General features: G+C 42.1%; 1 protein-coding gene across 3 annotated transcripts in view; it reads right to left on the bottom strand.

Annotated features, from left to right (window-relative positions):
- Positions 1–20,684, bottom strand: part of LOC139687257 (afadin-like) — a 266,733-nt gene that overhangs the window by 181,404 nt on the left and 64,645 nt on the right. For all 3 annotated transcript variants that reach the window (XM_071584395.1, XM_071584394.1, XM_071584393.1), the window contains exon 6: positions 18,295–18,424. In XM_071584395.1, the coding sequence (XP_071440496.1) occupies positions 18,295–18,424 (130 nt within the window). The remainder of the gene's footprint in view (positions 1–18,294; positions 18,425–20,684) is intronic.

Below are 20,684 nucleotides of genomic sequence, written 5' to 3' on the forward strand. Positions count from 1 at the left end.
GCTTCATAAAACGGGTGGTGGGGAAATGTAATGAAAAAGTTAAAGAGAGGTGTTATTTTGCTCTAGTTAGACCTCATTTGGAATATACCGCAAGTACTTGGGATCCTTGGGAGAAAATTTGGCAAAAAGAATTGGATAAAGTGCAGAGAATATCCGCCAGATTCGTTAAAAATTGTTATGATAAGAACACAAGTGAGACAGGTCTCTCAGGGGATTTAGGCGGGGAACCACTAGAAGTGCGGAGAGAACAAGCGAGGCTTAGACATTTAGAAAGGTTCAGAACAAGCGAGTTTAACGATGACACTAGAGGAATCATAATGTCCCCACACTACTTAGGTAGATCAGACCACAAAGATAAAATAAGGGAGATAGATTCCAGTACAGATAGATACAAATGCTTATTCTTTCCCCGAACAATCAGAAATCATAATAGTAAGAAACCGAAGTCACTTTAGAAATATTAAAAACATTTAATTTACAAGTCGGAGCAAAGTTAAACACTGCAAAGCTGTTAGGTATTCTTTCAGGTGCATGTGTATGTAAGATGTAGTTTGAGTGTTTGCATGTGTGTGGGGTGTAAGTGTTCTTGCATGAATGTATGGCATGTTTTTTTGTGAATGTATGAATTTGTGGTTCTTGCATGCGGTTTTTTTTTCTTTTCTAAATTACGGTTGGTGTCCTACCCCCCGCCACACGCCCTTGCGGCGGCTTGCGGCGTATTAAATAGATGTAGATGTATCCTGTTCCTTCCTCTCTTCGAGTGCGCTGTCGGAGGCACTCGCTGGGTACTTGGTTACTCCACGATATTCCTCTGAGGAAAGTCCTCGGATCTAGGGCAGAGAGTGTCACGGCGTAAGGGCCGTCAGCACCAGGTGCGGGTGGAGCATGCGCGGGACATACGTGCGCCCACCCGATCGCGGTTGTGTTGGTCAGAGCAAAGTGATGGAAGCCACCACCAAAGAGGGTGGAACCGAACGAGGATTACTCCGAAGAGAACAGTTTTTTGTTCTTCCGGCTTAATTTTGTTCTCTCGACGGAGGCAATCCATTTAAAGTATTAGTTTAAAAAAATGGAAATGCGACCATATACTAGGACTGCGGTAGAGTAAACTAAGATTTCGCACGCATCGAAAGTGACTCTCAGGGTCATTACTAAGAGGACGGAGAGCAGGGCAACTGATTACTTAAAGGATGGTCAGTTTGGTCGATTAATACAGAGGAAAATATTTGTGCTAATGTATCCCTTTTCTTTCCAGGTAAGTGATGCTCCTGAATGTGTGAGAATAGTGTTAGTCCGAGGAGTCCAGGCGTCGGTTAGTACTCCCGAAGCTCACCTCTTTTGGCGCGTCATGATGTACGAGAGAGTAATTTGTGAAAACGGTTTGTCTTCTTAAAACAGTGCCAAAAGTATTCTCCACTGGTGCCTTACTCTGATCTGAGGACGAGTCACGTCACGGAAATCTGTTCAACTGAATCCCTCCTCGCCGTCGCCTGGGCAACATTGTGGAGAAACCATCATTCGTCTTTGGCCGGCAACAGAATAACGTTAACTTTATGTTAAGATGAAATATTTTACGATTTCAAGCACTATTATTAAGTAATCTACCGGTTAGGGTAGGTTTTGGATGGACACAACTACCAAATAAATATATTGTTTCTCCTAACAATACACAACCCAACTTCCTAATCTATGGCAAGCCTTTCTTAATCTCTGTGTTCTTCCTTCCTCCATTCATCCCGTCAAACATCCCTATCCTGTTCCTTAACTTTCCTCGTTTGCCTAACATTCTCCCCTCTATGACATTCTTCAACATCCTATTGCCGATCAATACGCCCCTCATCCATGTTTCCTGCCTCATTATGGTTTCTCCCAAAAAAACCCTCTCCTCGCCCACCATACCAAGCACTTCCTCATTCGTTTTCCTTTCCTTCTAATTCACCTTCTCCACACCCACATTTCAAAAGCCTCCAATCTACGTCAATCCTCCTGCTTCAATGACCACGTTTCCGCAACGTATATAACTACGCTCCATATCAAAGTTTTTACGAGTATTTTCTTAATATCCTTACTCAACGTCCCTGTCATCAACTCCCTCCTCCTGATGAAAGCCTCTTTGTCTAGCGTAATTATTCTCCTTATATCCCTATTACTTTGACCGTGTTGGTCCAAAACACTACCGAGATACGTTAACTGTTCTACCTGCTCTAGTTTTTGCCCTCTTATTTTCATGTATAGCTTAGCCTTTTGCTTTCTAGAAAATCACATAACCTTTGTTATATTAATATTGATTCTCATCCCATACCTGTCGCACTGAATTTCCAATTCACTCAGCATTCCTTGCAACGCCTTGGCTGACTGACAAACTAAAGCTCGATCATCAGCGAACCTAATAGTTTTACGAATTCCCCGCCCACTTTCATTCCTACCTCCAGTTCTTCCCATGGCTCTTTAATCATTTCCTCTGCATACAGGTTGAACAGCAGCGGTGATAATGGGCAACCCTGCCTTACACCTCTTCCTAACACTTCCCATCCGGACTCCCCGTTTCCCACCCGCACCTGAGCAGTCTGAGACATGTAAAGGTGGCGGATTAGCCTCCTTTCCCTCCTATCTATTCCTATTTTCTTCAATATAATCATTAGTTTTTCCCAATTCACTTCACTTTTCCCAATTCAAACGCTTTTTTTAAAATCTACGAAACAGGCAAATACGTCCTGGTAGTATTAATTTCAAGTATATTTTCGTCATTTTCGTAGCACATATTTAGAATCATGAATAATGGACTCGCATTTCGCGAACGCGAGTGGGTTCGGATAATGATTTCGGAGTGATGACGTACGAGGGGTAATCTTGGATTTTTATGTGACTAAAAAATAATTACGATAGGAAGTTATTTGTAAGACCTTAGTACATAGGCTCCGTACAGGGTGTTTGTTACATTTTGCCAGTGATTTATTGACCTTTTGAAGGCCGTTATTGTTTTTAAAAAATACGAGAGAACTCCTAAAGCGACGCGGACAACGGTACAGGAACACGATAAACAACCCGCTGGATAATGAAAATTCACCCCTCTCCAAGAAATACGTACGTTGGTGATCCCATGCGATTTCTCGCCCATTTCATGGATAGCCCCATTTATAGCAGTACACTTTAAGACCAAAAAGGATTCTGGAGAGAAACGGAATGTTGTGAGGTTCCTTAAAAATGTGTGACGCAAAAAATATTGAGCGCGGGCATGCTTCACGATCGCGGCGGAAAGGGGGCCGAGGACTTGGAGGAGTGGCGCACACATTGATTTAAAAAAGATAAAAGAAAGAGGTTCGCCCTCGGTCAGTTTGAAGGGCGTCAAGGAGGAGGGCTCCCCCGGTGAAAGCGATGGTGACTGACTCCACACCCACGACTGCCCTCCACTCTTAACAACCTTCAGCCGAGACAGGCGACGCCTAAGAAATATGCATTGACGCGGGAGGCGCCACGCGTGTCCTGGGAGCGCGCATTGAACCTGCTGCTACCCTGTGCGTGCCAGGGCTTCAAATCAGCGGACACGCAATACACTGCAACATGTGGGGTGATACATTTGCAATGTTTTAGAGAACAATGGGCTTCGTTTGCGAAGATCAGCAAGAAGAGGATAATTTTACGACATGCGTAATAAATAAGAACGCACAGCAAACAATAGTAAATAAACGTTTTGTGTCGTTGGTTAGGCTTCATTTATAGAATATGCTGCAAGTATATGGGATACTCAAGAAGTTGGATTGATTGCCGAATTGGATCGCGTTCATCGTAGAGGAGCTAGATTTGTTAAATTGTTGTTATGATAAATGTATTGGCATATCCAAAATATTAGAGCCGCTAGGCTGGAAATCATATGAGCGAAATCTCTTGCATTAATTGTAAGGTCTCTTTAGCAGTGGTGTTGAAAATGTATTATTAACTTCATCGTACTACGGTAGGAGAGATCAGGCCAATAAAATGAGAGAGATCAAGTGTAGAACGCATAATAGATTTAAGATGTGATTTTTTCCACGAACGATAGGGGATCATAATAACATTGTTCGACCGCGGAAGTGTCATGTTCCGGTCAAAATTAGTCTGGTGTGTATTCACCGCCTGCCGCAAACCCTGGCGGTGGCTTGCAGGGTATATATAAATAAATAAATAATATACTTAAATACGAATTCCAGAAGTTGGGAGAGGTGTGAAGCCTGTTCTCCTAAAGGAGAGGAGAGTGGTTTCGGGGCTTCTGCAGTGTGTTCAGGAGAACGGAGAGGGTCGATCAATCGGCGGGTGGAGGGCGCTTTATAGAAGTGTTAGAGAGGAAGTGAGATGTGGGGCAGGGGATCGGGAACGGAGCAGGGTGAAGGGTCTTGTGGAGGAACGATTGCAGATATCCCAACCAAAGGTAACGAAAAAACTCGGATGTACAAGTTTGCGCCGCCCTGACGAGTAAAGAAGTCGGCCATAGTTGAAACGTGATTGGTGTGGGAAAGGGGGGGTGGGGGTCTTGAAAGGGCGTATCCCCCGGGGATGGGATTGTCCTGCATAATGGAGAAGAGGCATTTAGATAACTGTTATCACCCACTGTACGCCCTCCGGGGAAGAAAAGGGGGCAGCAATTCATAAGATTTGGGAAACGTACGACAATCGAAGCACAAGGAACCATCGAAATTTACTGTTCTTAAGATTAAGCGTCGACAACTTTTTTCTCCGTTTTCCAGTCGCTTTGGGGTGTGCCAGTGAAATCAAAGCAACATTCGCTATCAAATGATGTCATGGGGAAGTTAGGTTTAAAACTACTTACGAGGAGGAGATGTCATGGATGAAGGAAGTTCGGGGACGTCATTTGTTTATTTACATTTGTTTCGTCCGTGGATACGAAGAAAAGTATGATGACCTTAAATGTTACTTTGAGGAATGAAGTAATGTATTTTTAAAAGTGAATGTAAAAAAAGTGTGACGAATAATTGCGACGATTTGATACCGTAAGCTTTTGACGTAATAACAAATCGGCGAAGTTAACCTTTAATGTCACCAGAATAGTGAACGATGACGATGATAATGGCCACGCAAAGGCAATTAGGAATGGAGAAAAATGTTGAAAGCCATGGTGACAAAAGTGACACTTCCGATTCCCGGTTGGGGCCAACCGGCGCAGAACAACCCCTCACCCCCGTCACAAGGAGCCGGTCCTCCAGAGTATTCAACTGCTGCAATACTTTGCGTCGCTCATTTTCTTTGCCGAATGATGACGTTCTCCCTTGATGTTTTCGCTCAACCGTCGCTATTGCGATGCATAATACGCACCCTCCATTTATCGCACGTCCTTAGGGCAAGTAATCGATTCATATGATTCCGCGTGCATTCCAAAAAACCGTGGCCATCACCTTGCACTCCAATTTAACCGTCTTTGCCATCTTCGGAACCGGATTACCTTTAGAAACTCACTATTTCGACTGCTCCCATGTCACTATAGAGTAGAATGGCATCCATGTTTTGTCCACAGTCAAAACTCGTCGGGATAGCCACAGAAAAGCGCCAAGCCAGCCTCCAAATCGACCTCGACATTGCTTTTATTCTCCACTGGGAGCGGCACCCGTCTTGACGATAATATTCCCCTTACCCACTTTGACGTGCGTATATTGTTATGGGCCAATGGGTTAACTTATTTCGGAATTCGGAATTGGATATTGCGCAGCGTAGTGGAGCTAGATTTGTTAAACGTTGTTATGCTAAAGTGAGTAGCGTATCCAAAATATTAGAGCAGTTAGGTTGGGAATCGAGGAGCCATGGAGTGAAAGTTAAATTACAGATCATAGCTGTTACGTAAATCGAAAGAATATCTCTTCAGCAGTGATGTCGAAAATGTTAATTTGTACCGTCCTAATTTGGTTGGAGAGATAGTGCCAATAATATTAAGGTGCTTATTTGCAGAACAGATAGATTGAAGATGCCATTTTTTCCCACCAACGATAAGGGATCAGAATAACGTTATCCGACCGCGCTAAGAGGGAAAAATATTTTGTGCCAAAAGTAGTGCGAAATGTAATCACTCCCTTCCACACACCCCAGCGGTGGATGGCAGGGTACCACGTATGGTATGGCATGCAGTAGGGTTTGCTCAATCCCAAGCATTTCATTTAGCAATTCCTTCTTCTCAGAGGAATGCGAAGGTGAGTGCAAATCAGGGAGAGCGCGCCTCTTTCACTCGCTGCGCATCGCCGCCATTTTGCCACATTTTGGCGCCCATAATCCTTCACCCGCCGCGAACAATGGTGAGAAGTAACACGCTTCCGCTTCTGTCGACGAGCGGCGTTATTCCGGCTCCGTCCGCCATTGGGCGCGCTTACTATGTCGCCCTACCCTTTCCGAGGGTCGCGAATCATCTCCGGTGGCGTCTGAAGTTATCACGATCAACATTTTTTCATTTTCTGTGTTTGCGTTGTATCAAAAATTTAAGTGATACTTAATATGTTGCATGCCTGGTGTGGAAATACCTCCCGCCGCACACCCCTTAGTCGTGCCTCGAGGGTAACACGCGACGGCGGTTTCGAAAGACGAAGGCCACAAGGCGCGGGCCATCGATCCCCTTCGAAGGAGAGTGGCGCCCTTCGAGCGTGTGTTGTTTCAATTCGTCTCCTTGGCGACGGTGTAAATTGTGGCCCCGCCTGCGTGTGTCCCTGTATGAGACACTCTCTCGAAGCTAAAGTTGTTCTCAGGATCATAAACAAAAGGATAGAGATTAGGGCAAATGATTACTTAGGGGATGATCAGTTTGGGTTTAGGAAGGAGAGAGGTACCCGTGATGCCATTGCAGTAATGAGATTATTAATCGAGAGGAATATAGAACACAACATGGAGGTCCATTGTTGAAATAGAAAGAAAGACTCGTACTTTTCCACAGATTTTATTATAGTGCCGTATAATAAAATCTGTGGAAAAGTACGAGTCTTTCTTTCTATTTCAACAATGGATATCAATTACTTCCACGAAGTGAAGCCTGAAACAATAGAATACAACATGGAGGTGTTTGCCTGTTCCTTAGATTTCGAAAAAGCGTTTTATAGAGTGAATTGGTAAATACTAATCAGTATATTGCATAAAACAGGAATAGATTGGAGGGAAAGGAGGCTAATCCGCAACCTGTACATGTCTCAGACTACTTAGGTGCGGGTGGGAAACGGGGAGTCCGGATGGGCAGTGTTAGGAAGAGGTGTAAGGCAGGGTTGCCCATTATCACCGCTGCTATTCAACCTGTATGCAGAGGAAATGATTAAAGAGGCATGGGAAGAACTGGAGGTAGAAATGAAAGTGGGCGGGGAATCCGTAAAATCAGTTAGGTTTGTTGATGACCAAGCTTTAGTTTGTCAGTCAGCCAAGGCGTTGCAAGCTTTGCTGAGTGAAATGGAAATTCAGTGCGACAGGTTTGGGATGAGAATCGATATTAATAAAACAAAGGTTATGCGATTTTCTAGAAAGAAAAAGGGCAAGCTTAACATTAAAATAGGAGGGCAAAAACTAGAGCAGGTAGAACAGTTTACGTATCTCGGTAGTATTTTGGACCAACACGGTCAAAGTAGTAGGGACGTAAGGAGAAGAATTGCGCTAGGCAAAGAGGCTTTCACGAGGAGGAGGGAGTTGATGACGGGGACTTTGAGTAAGGATGTTAAGAAAAGACTCGTAAAAACTTTGATATGGAGCGTAGGTATGTACGGCGCGGAAACGTGGTCATTGAAGCAGGAGGATAGACGTAGACTGGAGGCTTTTGAAATGTGGGTGTGGAGAAGAATGGAGAAGGTGAAATGGACAGAGAAGAAAACAAATGAGGAAGTACGATACTTGGTATGGTGGGCGAAGAGAGGAGTTTGTTGGGAGAAATGCAATGGAAGCAGGAAAAGTTGATGAAGGGGGTATTGGCCGGCAGTGGGATATGGAAGACTGTAATTGAGGGGAGAATGTTAGGCAAACGAGGAAAGGGAAGGAACAGGATAGGGATGTTGGACGGGATGAAGGGAGGAAGAAAGTACTCAGAGCTGAAGAGGGACCTGATGTAGAGTGGGATGTTGTGTTTTGCTAGGGGTCACAAATTATTTAATTAGTAATTATGTTCATCCGAAAACCTACCTTAACCGGTAGATTACCTAATAATAATAATGTGCACCAATCGATCATTAGATGGGACATTGAAATCTCCGCCGATTATAACGTCGCGATCATTGTGTTGGGCTTGAGAAACTTAGGATGTGCTGATCCAGTTCTAGTATTGAATTATTGTTGTCGTTCGGCGTACTGTAAAATGCGTATTCAAAGATTCTTTTGAATTTAGGCTTTTTAATTGAGCACCGAATGTTTTCTAAACCGTTAAATCCTAAAGGGAACAATGTCAATGCATAGTAAATATTCACCTTGGCCGGGGTTCGAACCCGGTTCCCTCCGATGCCCAGCCGAGTGCGAGAAGCCAGTTAAGCTACCGAGGCGCCCTCTTAGTACTCCAAAGAAATTTTTGTGGGTTTTAAAAGAACAAGATGTCGTGACGAAATACCGTGCATAGAATGTCTCAGGAATTCGCAGTCGTGCGCGTTGCGCCACTCGGCCGTACATGGAGGGGATCCGGGTTCGAATCCCGATCAAGGGGAATGGTTTTTGAGCTTAGTTGCGTTGTAATCCACGTTGAACGGATGGCTCCGTTAAGAGTTACCGTCGCAGCATCTCCCGAAGTTCTTCGAGTTCGGTAAATCCTATTCGAGGAGATCTTTGGAGTTGGTCCCCTTTTGTCAATTCTCGGAATCACTTTAAGGGAGATTTAAGCAAGGGTCCTGCTGGTCCATTCCAGCTGATTGATAAATACGTGAGTGGAAGTAACATTCCCCCTCCAAACGCATGCGGAGGTTTGAGGTCGTTACATTCATCCAGTGTATATCGAGAAGAGGAAGTATGGAGACGTGTTCCAGTGCTATGTCAAAGCGAGTTAAACAGCGTGCTGTTATCGAACTTTTGCCTTCACCTCATCGTCCGAGTGACCGATGTATTGGGCGAGTTTGAAGGAATGTTTTCTGGTGTGGCGTAGCCATGAGGGGATCGGGTCAAATGTTATTCATGTTAATGTATGTGACGGGGGATAGGATAGGTGTAAAAGTGATACGGGCAGTAAGTAAGTGGAAGAGAAAATAAAGGTAACACAGTGGTGAAAGGCGGGATAGAGCACACAGATAAAGGTGGTTGCGACTTACAGTACAGGAACCGAAGAGGCAGCACGTTGACAGAAGACGACGAAGGATGATTGCAATACGCACAATATATATAACACCTTTTGAAAGTCTCCTCCCCTTCAACGGCCAGTCAATTGCCCCTCCAAACCCGTCCCTTCTGAATTCTCTCCCCACCTTCCCCTTCCATCCATCGCTCCAGCCCTTGTATTCCCTTCAGTTCTGCCCCTCACTTCCTTGATAAAGGTGGCCACGACCGCCGAAAATTCGAAAAATAGTGAGTCTCTTTTTTGTGTGTTTTTGTCTGTGTCCACTTGTGCTAAGTGTTATACATTATAATTCACGTCTGTGAGACTTTCGGAATGCTTGCACAAAAAATTACAATGAAGAAGAAAGAAAGAATATTTTTGAGAAGTCTTGGGGTTTGGCAGATTTTGACAAATAAAATGTATTACTTCACGAAGCTGTCGAGCGCAAAATTGTGGAACGAAGACGTCCAACAAACGGAAAAGGTTCACCAAGAAATTTTAGTTCTAGATATTTGTTACGTTCTAAAAATGGAAAAATTCCCGTCTGTAAAAAATTCTTTTTGGATACTTTTAAAGTAAGCGAAGGATGCTTAAAACAAGTACTAAACTCTGGAAATGTGGGCAATGATATACGTGGGAGAATGGTTGGATCATCAAGACAATTATCTGAAGAAGCGAAAAAGCACGTTCAAAACCACATTAAAAGTTTCCCTAATTTTGAATCCCATTATACCAGATCTCATAATCCTAATGGAAGATATCTACATCCAGATCTAACTATCAAGAAAATGTTTCAATTTATACGAGCTCCACTGCGAGGAAAATGGAATAGAAGCCGTTGATTGAGTGGACTTATAGGAAAATATTTCAAAAAGATTTTGATTTACATTTCCACCAACCGCGCAAAGATACATGCCAAAAATGCGACTTATTAACCATTAAAATTAAAGCATCGAACAATGATGAAGAAAAGAATAAACTCACCGAAGAACACGATGTCTATTTAAGACAAGCAGAATCAGCTAGAAATTCAGTAAAACAAGCTCAGGAGCAAGTATCACGTAATTCGGATTATTATTTTGCTTTCTCGTTCGACTTGCAAAAAGCATTACCGCATACCTCAGTTGCATATCACAAACGCAATATATGAATTCTAAATTTTGGTATACACAATTTTCATAACGATAATGTTTGCATGTACGTTTGGGATGAAACTATTGCATCTAGAGGTGCTCAAGAAGTTGTTTCATGCATCTTAAAACATATTAAAAATTTAAGAAGTGAAAGACACATTATAGCTTACCGTGACATGTGCACCGGGCAAAATAAAAACATTTAAGTAGCTTTAATGCGGTTACACATTGTCCAAACTTTGGATAACAACGTGGAAATCATAGATCATAAATTTTTAATATCAGGACATTCGTTTTAACCAAATGATAGAGATTTTGGCGCGGTAGAAATGGCATTAAAAAAATAATTTACAGTTCGTTCCCCAAGATTGTTACAAGATAATTAAAAAGTGTCAGAAGGGTAATAATTTTATTGTAAATGAAATGAGGCAGGAAGATTTTGTATCAACAAAATTATTAGAAGACGCAATTTTTAAAAGGGAACAGAATTCTGATGGAAAATCAGTAAACTGTTTAATAATATGTTGGATGCGTTTTGTCAGAAATGAACCATATAAAATTTTCTATAAGACACCAATGAATGAGAATGAAAATTTTAAAATCCTGAATTTATTACCACGTCGGGGTAGACCAAGAAAGTTCGAAAATATTGTGTTGACACCATTGTATAAAGAGCTGGACTACTGACCGGAGGGGCCTGGGTTCGATTACCGGGCAAGCCACTCTGGGCACCTGCAGCTTCACCCAAGCTATGTGATTTTTACGGCACCAGATCTTCCTGGGGAAACCATCACCGGCACAGGGAAAGGAGCTGGCCCCCCTACCCTAATGTGCAAGTTTCACATGCTGTCGGGCTTAGTACTGGAAGAACTCTGCCATTACCTACCAAACCCACCTTTGGGTTGATTACGTTGGGACGGCGGGATGAAGGGAGGAAGAAAGTACTCAGAGCTGAAGAGGGACCTGATGTAGAGTAGCATGTTGTGTTTGTCTAGGGGCCACAAATTATTTAATTAGTAATTACGTCCATCCAAAAATCTACCTTAACCGGTAGATTACCAAATAATAATAAATAATTATATATTTATATATATATTTTTTTTAAGGTAATCTACCGGTTAAGGTAGGTTTTTCGATGGACACAACTACCAAACAAATATTTTGTGACTACTAACAAAACACAACCCTAAATTCTACTCTACACCAGGTCCCTCTTCATCTCTGAGTACTTTCTTCCGCCCTTCATCCCTATCCTGTTCCTTCCCTTTCCTCTTTTGCCCAACATTCTACCCTCTATCACAGTCTTCAACATCCCACTGCCGGTCAACACCCCCTTCATCCACTTTTCCTGCCTCCATAGGATTGCTCCCAACAAACCCCTCTCTTCGCCCACCATACCAAGTACTTCCTCATTTGTTTTCTTCTCTGTCCATTTCACCTTCTCCATTCTTCTCCACACCCACATTTCAAAAGCCTCCAGTCTACGTCTATCCTCCTGCTTCAATGACCACGTTTCCGCGCCGTACATACCTACGCTCCATATCAAAGTTTTTACGAGTCTTTTCTTAACATCCTTACTCAAAGTCCCCGTCATCAACTCCCTCCTCCTCGTGAAAGCCTCTTTGCCTAGCGCAATTCTTCTCCTTACGTCCCTACTACTTTGACCGTGTTGGTCCAAAACACTACCGGGATACGTAAACTGTTCTACCTGCTCTAGTTTTTGCCCTCCTATTTTAATGTTAAGCTTGCCCTTTTTCTTTCTAGAAAATCGCATTACCTTTGTTTTATTAATGTTGATTCTCATCCCATACCTGTCGCACTGAATTTCCAATTCACTCAGCAATGCTTGCAGCCCCTTGGCTGACTGACAAACTAAAGCTTGGTCATCAGCAAACCTAACTGATTTTACGAATTCCCCGCCCACTTTCATTCCTACCTCTAGTTCTTCCCATGCCTCTTTGATCATTTCCTCTGCATACAGGTTGAACAGCAACGGTGATAATGGGCAACCCTGCCTTACACCCCTTCCTAACACTGCCCATCCTGACTCCCCGTTTCCCACCCGCACCTGAGCAGTCTGAGACATGTACAGGTTGCGGATTAGCCTCCTTTCCCTCCAATCTATTCCTATTTTCTGCAGAATACTCATTAGTTTTTCCCAATTCACTCTATCAAACGCTTTTTCGAAATCTACGAAACAGGCAAATACCTCCTGGTTGTGTTCTATATTCCTCTCGATTAATAATCTCATTACTGCAATGGCATCACGCGTACCTCTCCCCTTCCTAAACCCAAACTGATCATCCCCTAAGTAATCATTTGCCCTAATCTCTATCCTTTTGTTTATGATCCTGAGAACAACTTTAGCTGCGTGGGATATCAAACTAATTGTCCTATAGTCCTCACATGACGTGGCCTTTACCTTTTTCGGAATCGGAACTAAAACTGCTCTCACAAAGTCTTCCGGCCAGATTCCCTCCTCATAAATGCTACGGATCAGCCCATATAGCCTCTTCCTCCCACATTTTCCTAAGCATTTTAAAATTTATATATATATATATGTATATCTATTTTTTTAAAGGATATCAGAAATGAAAATCCGTAATAGGCCATACGATGTTTATATCTACTGCCTGCCTTCCACAGCTAGGCAAATAATAATACTCGACATTATGAAGAGACGAAAGGAAGTACCAATGAAGCAATCTGGAGCATCTATTGCCAAATTACATTATAAAAGAATCCACTGGAAGAATGGTGACTGCAAAATTAATAATCATACGATCGCAAAATTAAAACGACGATAAATCTGTGAGGAATATTTCTGTTAAATATTTGCAGTATGAATATGTTGATCTGTTCACGGCCTGTCGATCGGGGTTACCAGTGATTTTTGTTGTTTTTTTCACACTTAATCCTAGGGAACGTACAACCGCCAGCACGACACTATTTGCTTCAGTTCAGGTGCAGTCAGGGATGGGAATTATGCGGTGGCTAGCGTTCTGTCTCCCCAACCTGAGGGCCACGTCTCGAATCTTGTTGACAGCAATTTTTTTCAGTAGTATTCCAATTTCTACTTAAGGAGCTTCATGGAACGTACGCCATCTATCTGATGGGACATTAATCTATGTGTGACCCCTTGGCGCCTTTCGCTTATCGTAGGCTAAAGCCGACGCAGTGTTCCCTTCCACCCTTTCTACTTTCCCATTCATCCCTAATGGCGCAAACAACTTCAGTTGTCCGTCAACTCCCTTGCTCCAAGGGACTTTGCTCCTAGAGCAACAAAAATTGTTTATTATTATTATTAAATGCACTCTTCACCCTCTTGTCTATTCGTTGCATGCAGCTGACTATTGTATCTGTTCGGGTGAGATGATGGAAGCTTCATATGGGCAGTAAAAAAATGGGACTTCAGAGGTTTTCCATGGTGTTTCAGACATAATAATCCAGAACCCACCCTGAGGGCCCGGGTTCGAATCCCGGCGGCGTTGAACCTTTTTTCAGTGGTATTGGGATCCCTAATATGATGGTGCTTTGGTGCGAGCACTTTGAGTGAGTACGCCGTCCGTAGGATGGGACGTTAAGCTGCGGACCCCTTAGCGCCTTTCGACATGAGTAGACTAATGCCGACCCTGGGCATTAACTGTCCATCCCTAATGGCGCAAATGACCTCAGATGTTGGTCGCCTCCTATTAAAAACTATTACTACTACTATAATACTCAAGGAACTTTCATGCACAACTATTCCGAATTCCAAATTATCATACACACGCACTCGAATGACTTGGGTTTGGGGTAAACTACCACAACCTACCACAAATAAACGCACCACAACAAATCGACGTTTACAATTTCCCGTATTAATCGAATTTTTCGCTTCACACACATTCGAATTGCGGCGTTGCGAAGTCCTAGCAGTCACGATTCCAGCGAAGCGTGATTTGAAGGCGGGTCTATCGGATCCACGCTGGAAGTGTTCGTTATAGGTAGGGGGGGGAAGGGCGTGGGGCACAACACATGAATTGCCCTCCCCAAGGTCAGTCCGAACCGCGTCCCCGACCTCTGGCTCCATCCTCGGGAGTGGGGTAAACTATTTCCTCCGAAGTAGGTGAAAGTGTTTCCCTTTTCGGCCGATAGGTTGCAGTAACGTTCGAAATGCAAACAAACAGAGGCGACCTTGAGTGAGCCAGGGCAACGAACTCGAAAAAGGAAGCGGCATGATGGAGGGAGGGAAAGGTAAGAGGGAGTCGAATGAAGAGTCTACAGGGAGGGAGGAATGGAGGGTCAAGAGAGTAGGGAGGGCGGTAGGGAGACAGCGTTTCGGAGGGAAGAGGTGCGTGAGGCAGGCGCATCGCTTGGCCTTTCCCTCGGCCAGACGGGGCGAGTTGCAGTGGTGCATCTGAGGGGGGCTCCTGCGCATTTCTACTCGCGCGCCGCCGACACTAGCTTTGCTGCCCCCCGCTGTCCTTAATAATTCCCGACCTTTCGCGAGATAAATAAAAACATATTGTTCGTTACGCCCAAAGATTAAAAATGCTCCGAAATGTTGGCCGCAAATCAGTATCCCAATGAAGATATACGCCCGTATTCAGAAACTAATCGTCTGCATTCAGGAATAATCAGGTGCAGCCACCCTACAGGAATACTTGCGTTGCCTCTCCTAGTAATCCGTATCCTGACAACACTACCACCGGAGTTAATAATGGTAACTAAGTGTGTAATAATCTATTTTCATTTTGCGTATGAATATCTGGGACGTTCGATTTAATACGGGAACTGGCCTGACTACGTGGGGCAATTGAAATACCATTTAGGCTGGCGTGATGCCTGCCAAAAACGTTTTCTATGCGAACTTCATTTTGTAAATAAATGAAGCTGATATCAAGGCCTATTTTATATCAAAGAAGACCGATACCGGGAGAACGGCCGTCTAGAGAAGCCCATTGAAGAAAGTTTAAATTTCGTGGTCAAGTGATTCAAGTTAGCTATGAACCTAAGGACGTAGTAGTAGTAGTTTTGAGGGGAGGCGACCGACAGCTAAGGTCATTTGCGCCATAGGGGAAGGACAGGAAAGGATGAAGGGTGGAGAGAAACCCGGCGTCGGCATTAGCCTACTCTTTAGGTCCGTGTTTGCATTTTGTTTTGCTGTTACCTTCAAACAGGTGTAGCAATATTTCAAGCAAGGAATATTGTATCAGGATATTATTCATATCTCAGCTGCTTCAAAATAAATAGCAGTATTCTTGAACTTTAAATTCCTTAGCACACTGCAATAGAAATCGCCTAAGGGGAACATGACTACAATGAAAGGTAAAGAGAGAAAATAACAAACATCTGGCAATAACTCTTCAAAAAATAAGAACAGACGCTGGTGCCCACAGAATGGTAACATCGCAGTGCTGTCGGAATTTGGGAGGAAGAGAGTCCAGGATTTTGTTTCCAACACTATTTTGGACATGTGGTGCAGGGGTGGACCACTCCCTCCGCAGAGTTACGTCAACGATGGAAACCTAGCTTTCCCAAATCTGTATTTTTCTTGCTGTCCTTTTTTCCATGACTTATTCAGCACACGTGAGTGTGTACCATTTAGCCACGTGAATACATTAAGCCTCCCAAAAGAGCTTAAACACCGAGTTTCCACACTCGTAGCTCATTAATATGGTTTCTACTTCGCTGGATCAAAAGCAAATGAAGAAATTAATATTTCAGTATACTGAGTCTGAAAACTTAGTGCCCTTATCCCATTTACTCCATTGCAGCTCCTGAAAATGATGGCGTACCTTAGACAACTTATTTACCATGATATAGTATCACATTCATTCATTTAATTCTGAGTCCTTCATTTACACATGGGCTATATTGAAGGTGGTGAAATCTTTTTTGCTGACAGTTGCAAATATATTAGTTGATACAAACATATCTGTGTATCTGCATATCTGTGTATATATCTGTGTATATTAGGTTGTGGAATCAGACTGCAAACTTTAACGGTGTACATCCTGTGTTTCATTCATTACAATTTTTAATAGACTGACTTAATTTAGCCGATTGGATCACTAAACGTGGCACTGAGTATTTTGTACTTTAAAGTACACTGCAAGCCACCGCTAGGGTGTATGGTATGGGGCGAATACACACCAGACTAATTTTGACCCGAATGTGACCATACCGCACTCCGACAATGTTATTCTGATCCCTTATCGTTCGTGGACAAAATGATATCTTGAATCCATGCTCTACACTTAATCTCACTAATTTAATTGCATGATTTTGCCTACCGATGGGGATAATAATGCATTTTCAACATCACTGCTAAAGAGACATTGTTGTGCCATCTAGTGTCATCGTGTTATCCATTGTAAATTTACTGAGAATTAACTTTTTGACTGCTGAGGGGGTGATCTCAAAAAGTTATTCCACGGATTCTCAGTATTTTGGCGATTACTATTTTTCTTGAAATTTGACTCTATAGCACGCATTTTAGGCCATCATAGTCCCCATCTTTAAACAAGTAAAATTTTTTTTCGTAATTCATATTCCGGATCCTATATTGGAAAAAGCTTAGCCTTTACCTCTCTGTGATCACTATTTTCTATATTTTTTTACATTTTTGGGTATGTTTGTTACTAGCAAATCAAGAATATTATCGCCCCTAGTTGACTAACTGGCAAGTTTAACGTAAGGAGTTCAACGTAAAAGAATTGAAGAGAGCCTGGCTGGTATCTTGGTCTTTATCCCTGGGTTTAAAATTACACTCGTATGTGTCCCAATCAATAGATGGGACATTGAAATCTCCACCGATTACAGGGTACAGGTATAACGCCACAACCAATTTGTCGGGGTAAGAAACCTTTGATTTGCTGATCTAATTCTAGGATTGAATTATCTTTGTCGTTGGGTGGCATGTAAAATGCGAATACATACATTCTTTTGGATTGAGGACTTTTATTTGAGCACCAAACGCTTTCCAAACCATTACCTGGAATTACCTTAACCCTGCTGACGCAAAACGTTTAAACTCCAATAAAGATACCGCCCCCGATTTTATTTGTTCAGTCATTTCTGTAAATGGAAAAGGATTTTGGGAATTTTTCACCGTCGCTAATATCAGTGGATAACCGGCTTTTTCCCAATAATTGTATCTGCGCCTGTGCTTTGAATATGGGGATGATATTCTGCTGCTTTTTTTTTAAACTTCGGCAATTTACTACCGATACAGATGCGTATAGATAATTTTCCTATCAATATTGAATCCCTAATAAAATTTTCCATCCGATGCTCTCCGATTCGGGTTGAATGAACTTGAGTGCGTATTTTTTAGCACTGAGCCTTAATTCATTTAAAGCTAAATATCTTGGCCGAGAAGACTTGAGAGACCCACTGTATTTGACCTTAACTTCAATTTAAAAGAGCCCTTCAGTGCTCTAAAATCCTACCCGCTCCATACCTGGCGGCCCCAGATGTGTAGTGAGCACCAGAATGGTCCAGAGGGTCGTTCCCACGCGATTGGACAGACACGGCTGCCATGTCCAAGCCAACTGGAAATATTCAGCATACAACAGTTATGAATTAAAGCTGAGTGCTTCCAATGTGTCACCAACCAGTTTTGCCATACGTGATGGAACATTTTCATGAAGATAAAATGTCCACGTGTTGCCTCTTTTGGTATTCTGGTCTTTTATGCACATGTACATAGTTCAATGGCAAAATTTATCGAAATAAGAGTTCGATTCATTACAACATCCACCGTATTCACCAGATTTGCCCCCCCCCCCCCCCCGAGACCTTATTTATTTCCAAAACTGAAAAACAGGCTTAAGGGGGTAGACGCTTCAGTTTGATTGAGAAATGCCTATATTGAGGCTCTTCCAAAATCCTGACGTTTGGATGGTTTTAAAAAGTAGGTGAGAGGTGATGCCGCCTTACCTCTGGAGGATGGGTGGTTCATGAGGATGGCCAGGGGGCATTCGTCATCGTCCAGGATGTACTCCCTGTTGGTGCCGCCGTGGTACTCCTTGCTGCCCTCCGCTCCACCATCCGGCCCCAGCACATTCACCTGAGGACAGAGGGCATCGCCAGCTAACTTGAGTGACATAAAGCAAGGCAACTCAACCGAAAATGCACCACAGCACCTCTAAACGGCTACATAGTATTTCCAAACTGATCCATTTTTAAGATCCAAGGGCAATTGGTGCATTTGCCAGTCCGATTTTTAAACGTCTCAAGCTCACACAATTATATTTGCTGATGACAAGGATGGGCCCTGTACTAATGGGTGGCCACAATAGCAGAGAAAACTGCGTGCCTTTCCCCACAATCACGGCACTGTTGGGCACAAATTATCTCCTCCAATCACACACTCCAATTTGAAAATCGACGTAGCAATGTTGATCAACATAAGAGTATTGAAAATGATGTTTCCGAAAAGTACTGGAAAAAATTGCCGTGCAAATAAAAGAAAATTTCATTGAATGGACGCAGCATGGGAGACTTGAACCAGCACCATACTCGTCTATTTCCTTTCCTCATCTCGATGTACAAATGGAAATCACAGTTCCACTTTTCCCACAATCACTTCTGAACCGAATAATGAAAAAGCATTCTCGGGAGTAGAAAAAAATCACCTTTCATTAGATAGAGGATTTCTGACGTACCATGACACAGGCTTTACAAGTTGGTCGGGAAATTAAAAAAAAACTTAAATGTTTTGTATCAGGAAAATATTTCATAATTAAGGCAAACACCAAAAGAGAGACAGCTTCTAATCATCATCTTTATCGCTAATCACTCAAGGGTTAACCATATACTTTTTCTAGAGACCAATGAAAGAACTTGAAAGGGCAAGTGTTTTTGTTTTAAGCAGTTGATCTGTGTTCAATGACATTCAAATCTCAAGTTGGGAATTCCAATTTTATCACCCAGCAAAATCGTGGGTTCTAAAACCTTAACGATTACAACTAGTCCACCAAACATTTCTCAAAAATAAAACTTCTAAATATTGCAATTAAGGAACGTCGTTCAGATGATTACCCTGAAGTAAATACAAGGCACCGGCAAATCCTAAATATTCTGGTTACTAACATTCCGAAGTTCTAGCACAACACTGCTTTGATTCCCATTTAATTTTGAAGAATTTCACTGTTCCGAACCAATTTCGAAACTTTTAAAGGGGCAAGGAGTTACACATTTCTAGCTATTCTTAATTAATTCAAGGTTACGCAAGATAACACTTTATCCAACAATTTAATAAAGAAGAAAATGGCCTTTAATTATTCGACGCCATTTAATTGCCTTAGAACTCACTATCATAAAGAAAGCATAATTTAAGATTTAGTTGTATACATATATATACATATATATATATATATATATATATATATATATATATATATATATATATATATATATATATATATATACTAGCTGAATACCCGGCTTTGCACGGGTTAGGGAGAAACAGTAATATAAATATACTACATAAATAAAAACAACAAATTATAAAGTACAATAATACACTACTTCATACAAATTTAAGAATCTTTTTTATTTAACACCTGTTTATAAACTACATTTTTTGTTTCATATACAGGAGAAAGAATATATAAATTTTTAGGCGAACCTACTCTGGAGCAAGCAACATAAAGTTGCCCGTGGCTAAAACATGGCGATCTTAGATCAACACCACAAAACTTTAAAGACTGTCCCTGTGATTTATTAATGGTAATTGAAAAAGCTAGCCGGACTGGAAACTGTAATCTTTTAAAGTTGAAGGGAAGATCAGTTGGGATTAGAGGTATCTGTGGAATAAAAATTATTTCACCTTTTCCTTTTCCAGTTAAAATGACTGCCTGGATTATATTTTTCATTAATTTTGTCACACACAATCGTGTCCCATTGCAGAGTTTTGGTGGATCTAAATTTCGCAATAAAATGATCGGAGATCCTACTTTAAGTATAAGGCGAGGTTGTGGCAATCCAGCTGGATCAAGTGAATTTAGGAATTCCGTTGGATAATTGACGGCTTCGTCAGCATCCACTACGGTATCAACCGATTTATATTCAATCACGTCTCCTGGCAGCATGGCTAGTATCTCCTTGTTAATTTCATTAACATCATCGTTCTTAGGAGCAAGAATGGCTCTTTCTCGCAACCATTCTAAATTTTTATAATTTTGATTAACGTTAGGATAGACTGCTTGTATCATATCGCGGACAGTTTTCACCGATACACATAAATCTGATGACAATTTTATCATACCAGATGCTTCAATAACTAATCTATCCTCTCCAATCTCAAAAAGTTTATTTGCAAAATT

The sequence above is a fragment of the Hetaerina americana genome, unplaced genomic scaffold (genome assembly GCF_022747635.1).
Source record: "Hetaerina americana unplaced genomic scaffold, ioHetAmer1.1.p SCAF_187, whole genome shotgun sequence".
In the NCBI taxonomy this organism is placed as follows: domain Eukaryota; kingdom Metazoa; phylum Arthropoda; class Insecta; order Odonata; family Calopterygidae; genus Hetaerina; species Hetaerina americana.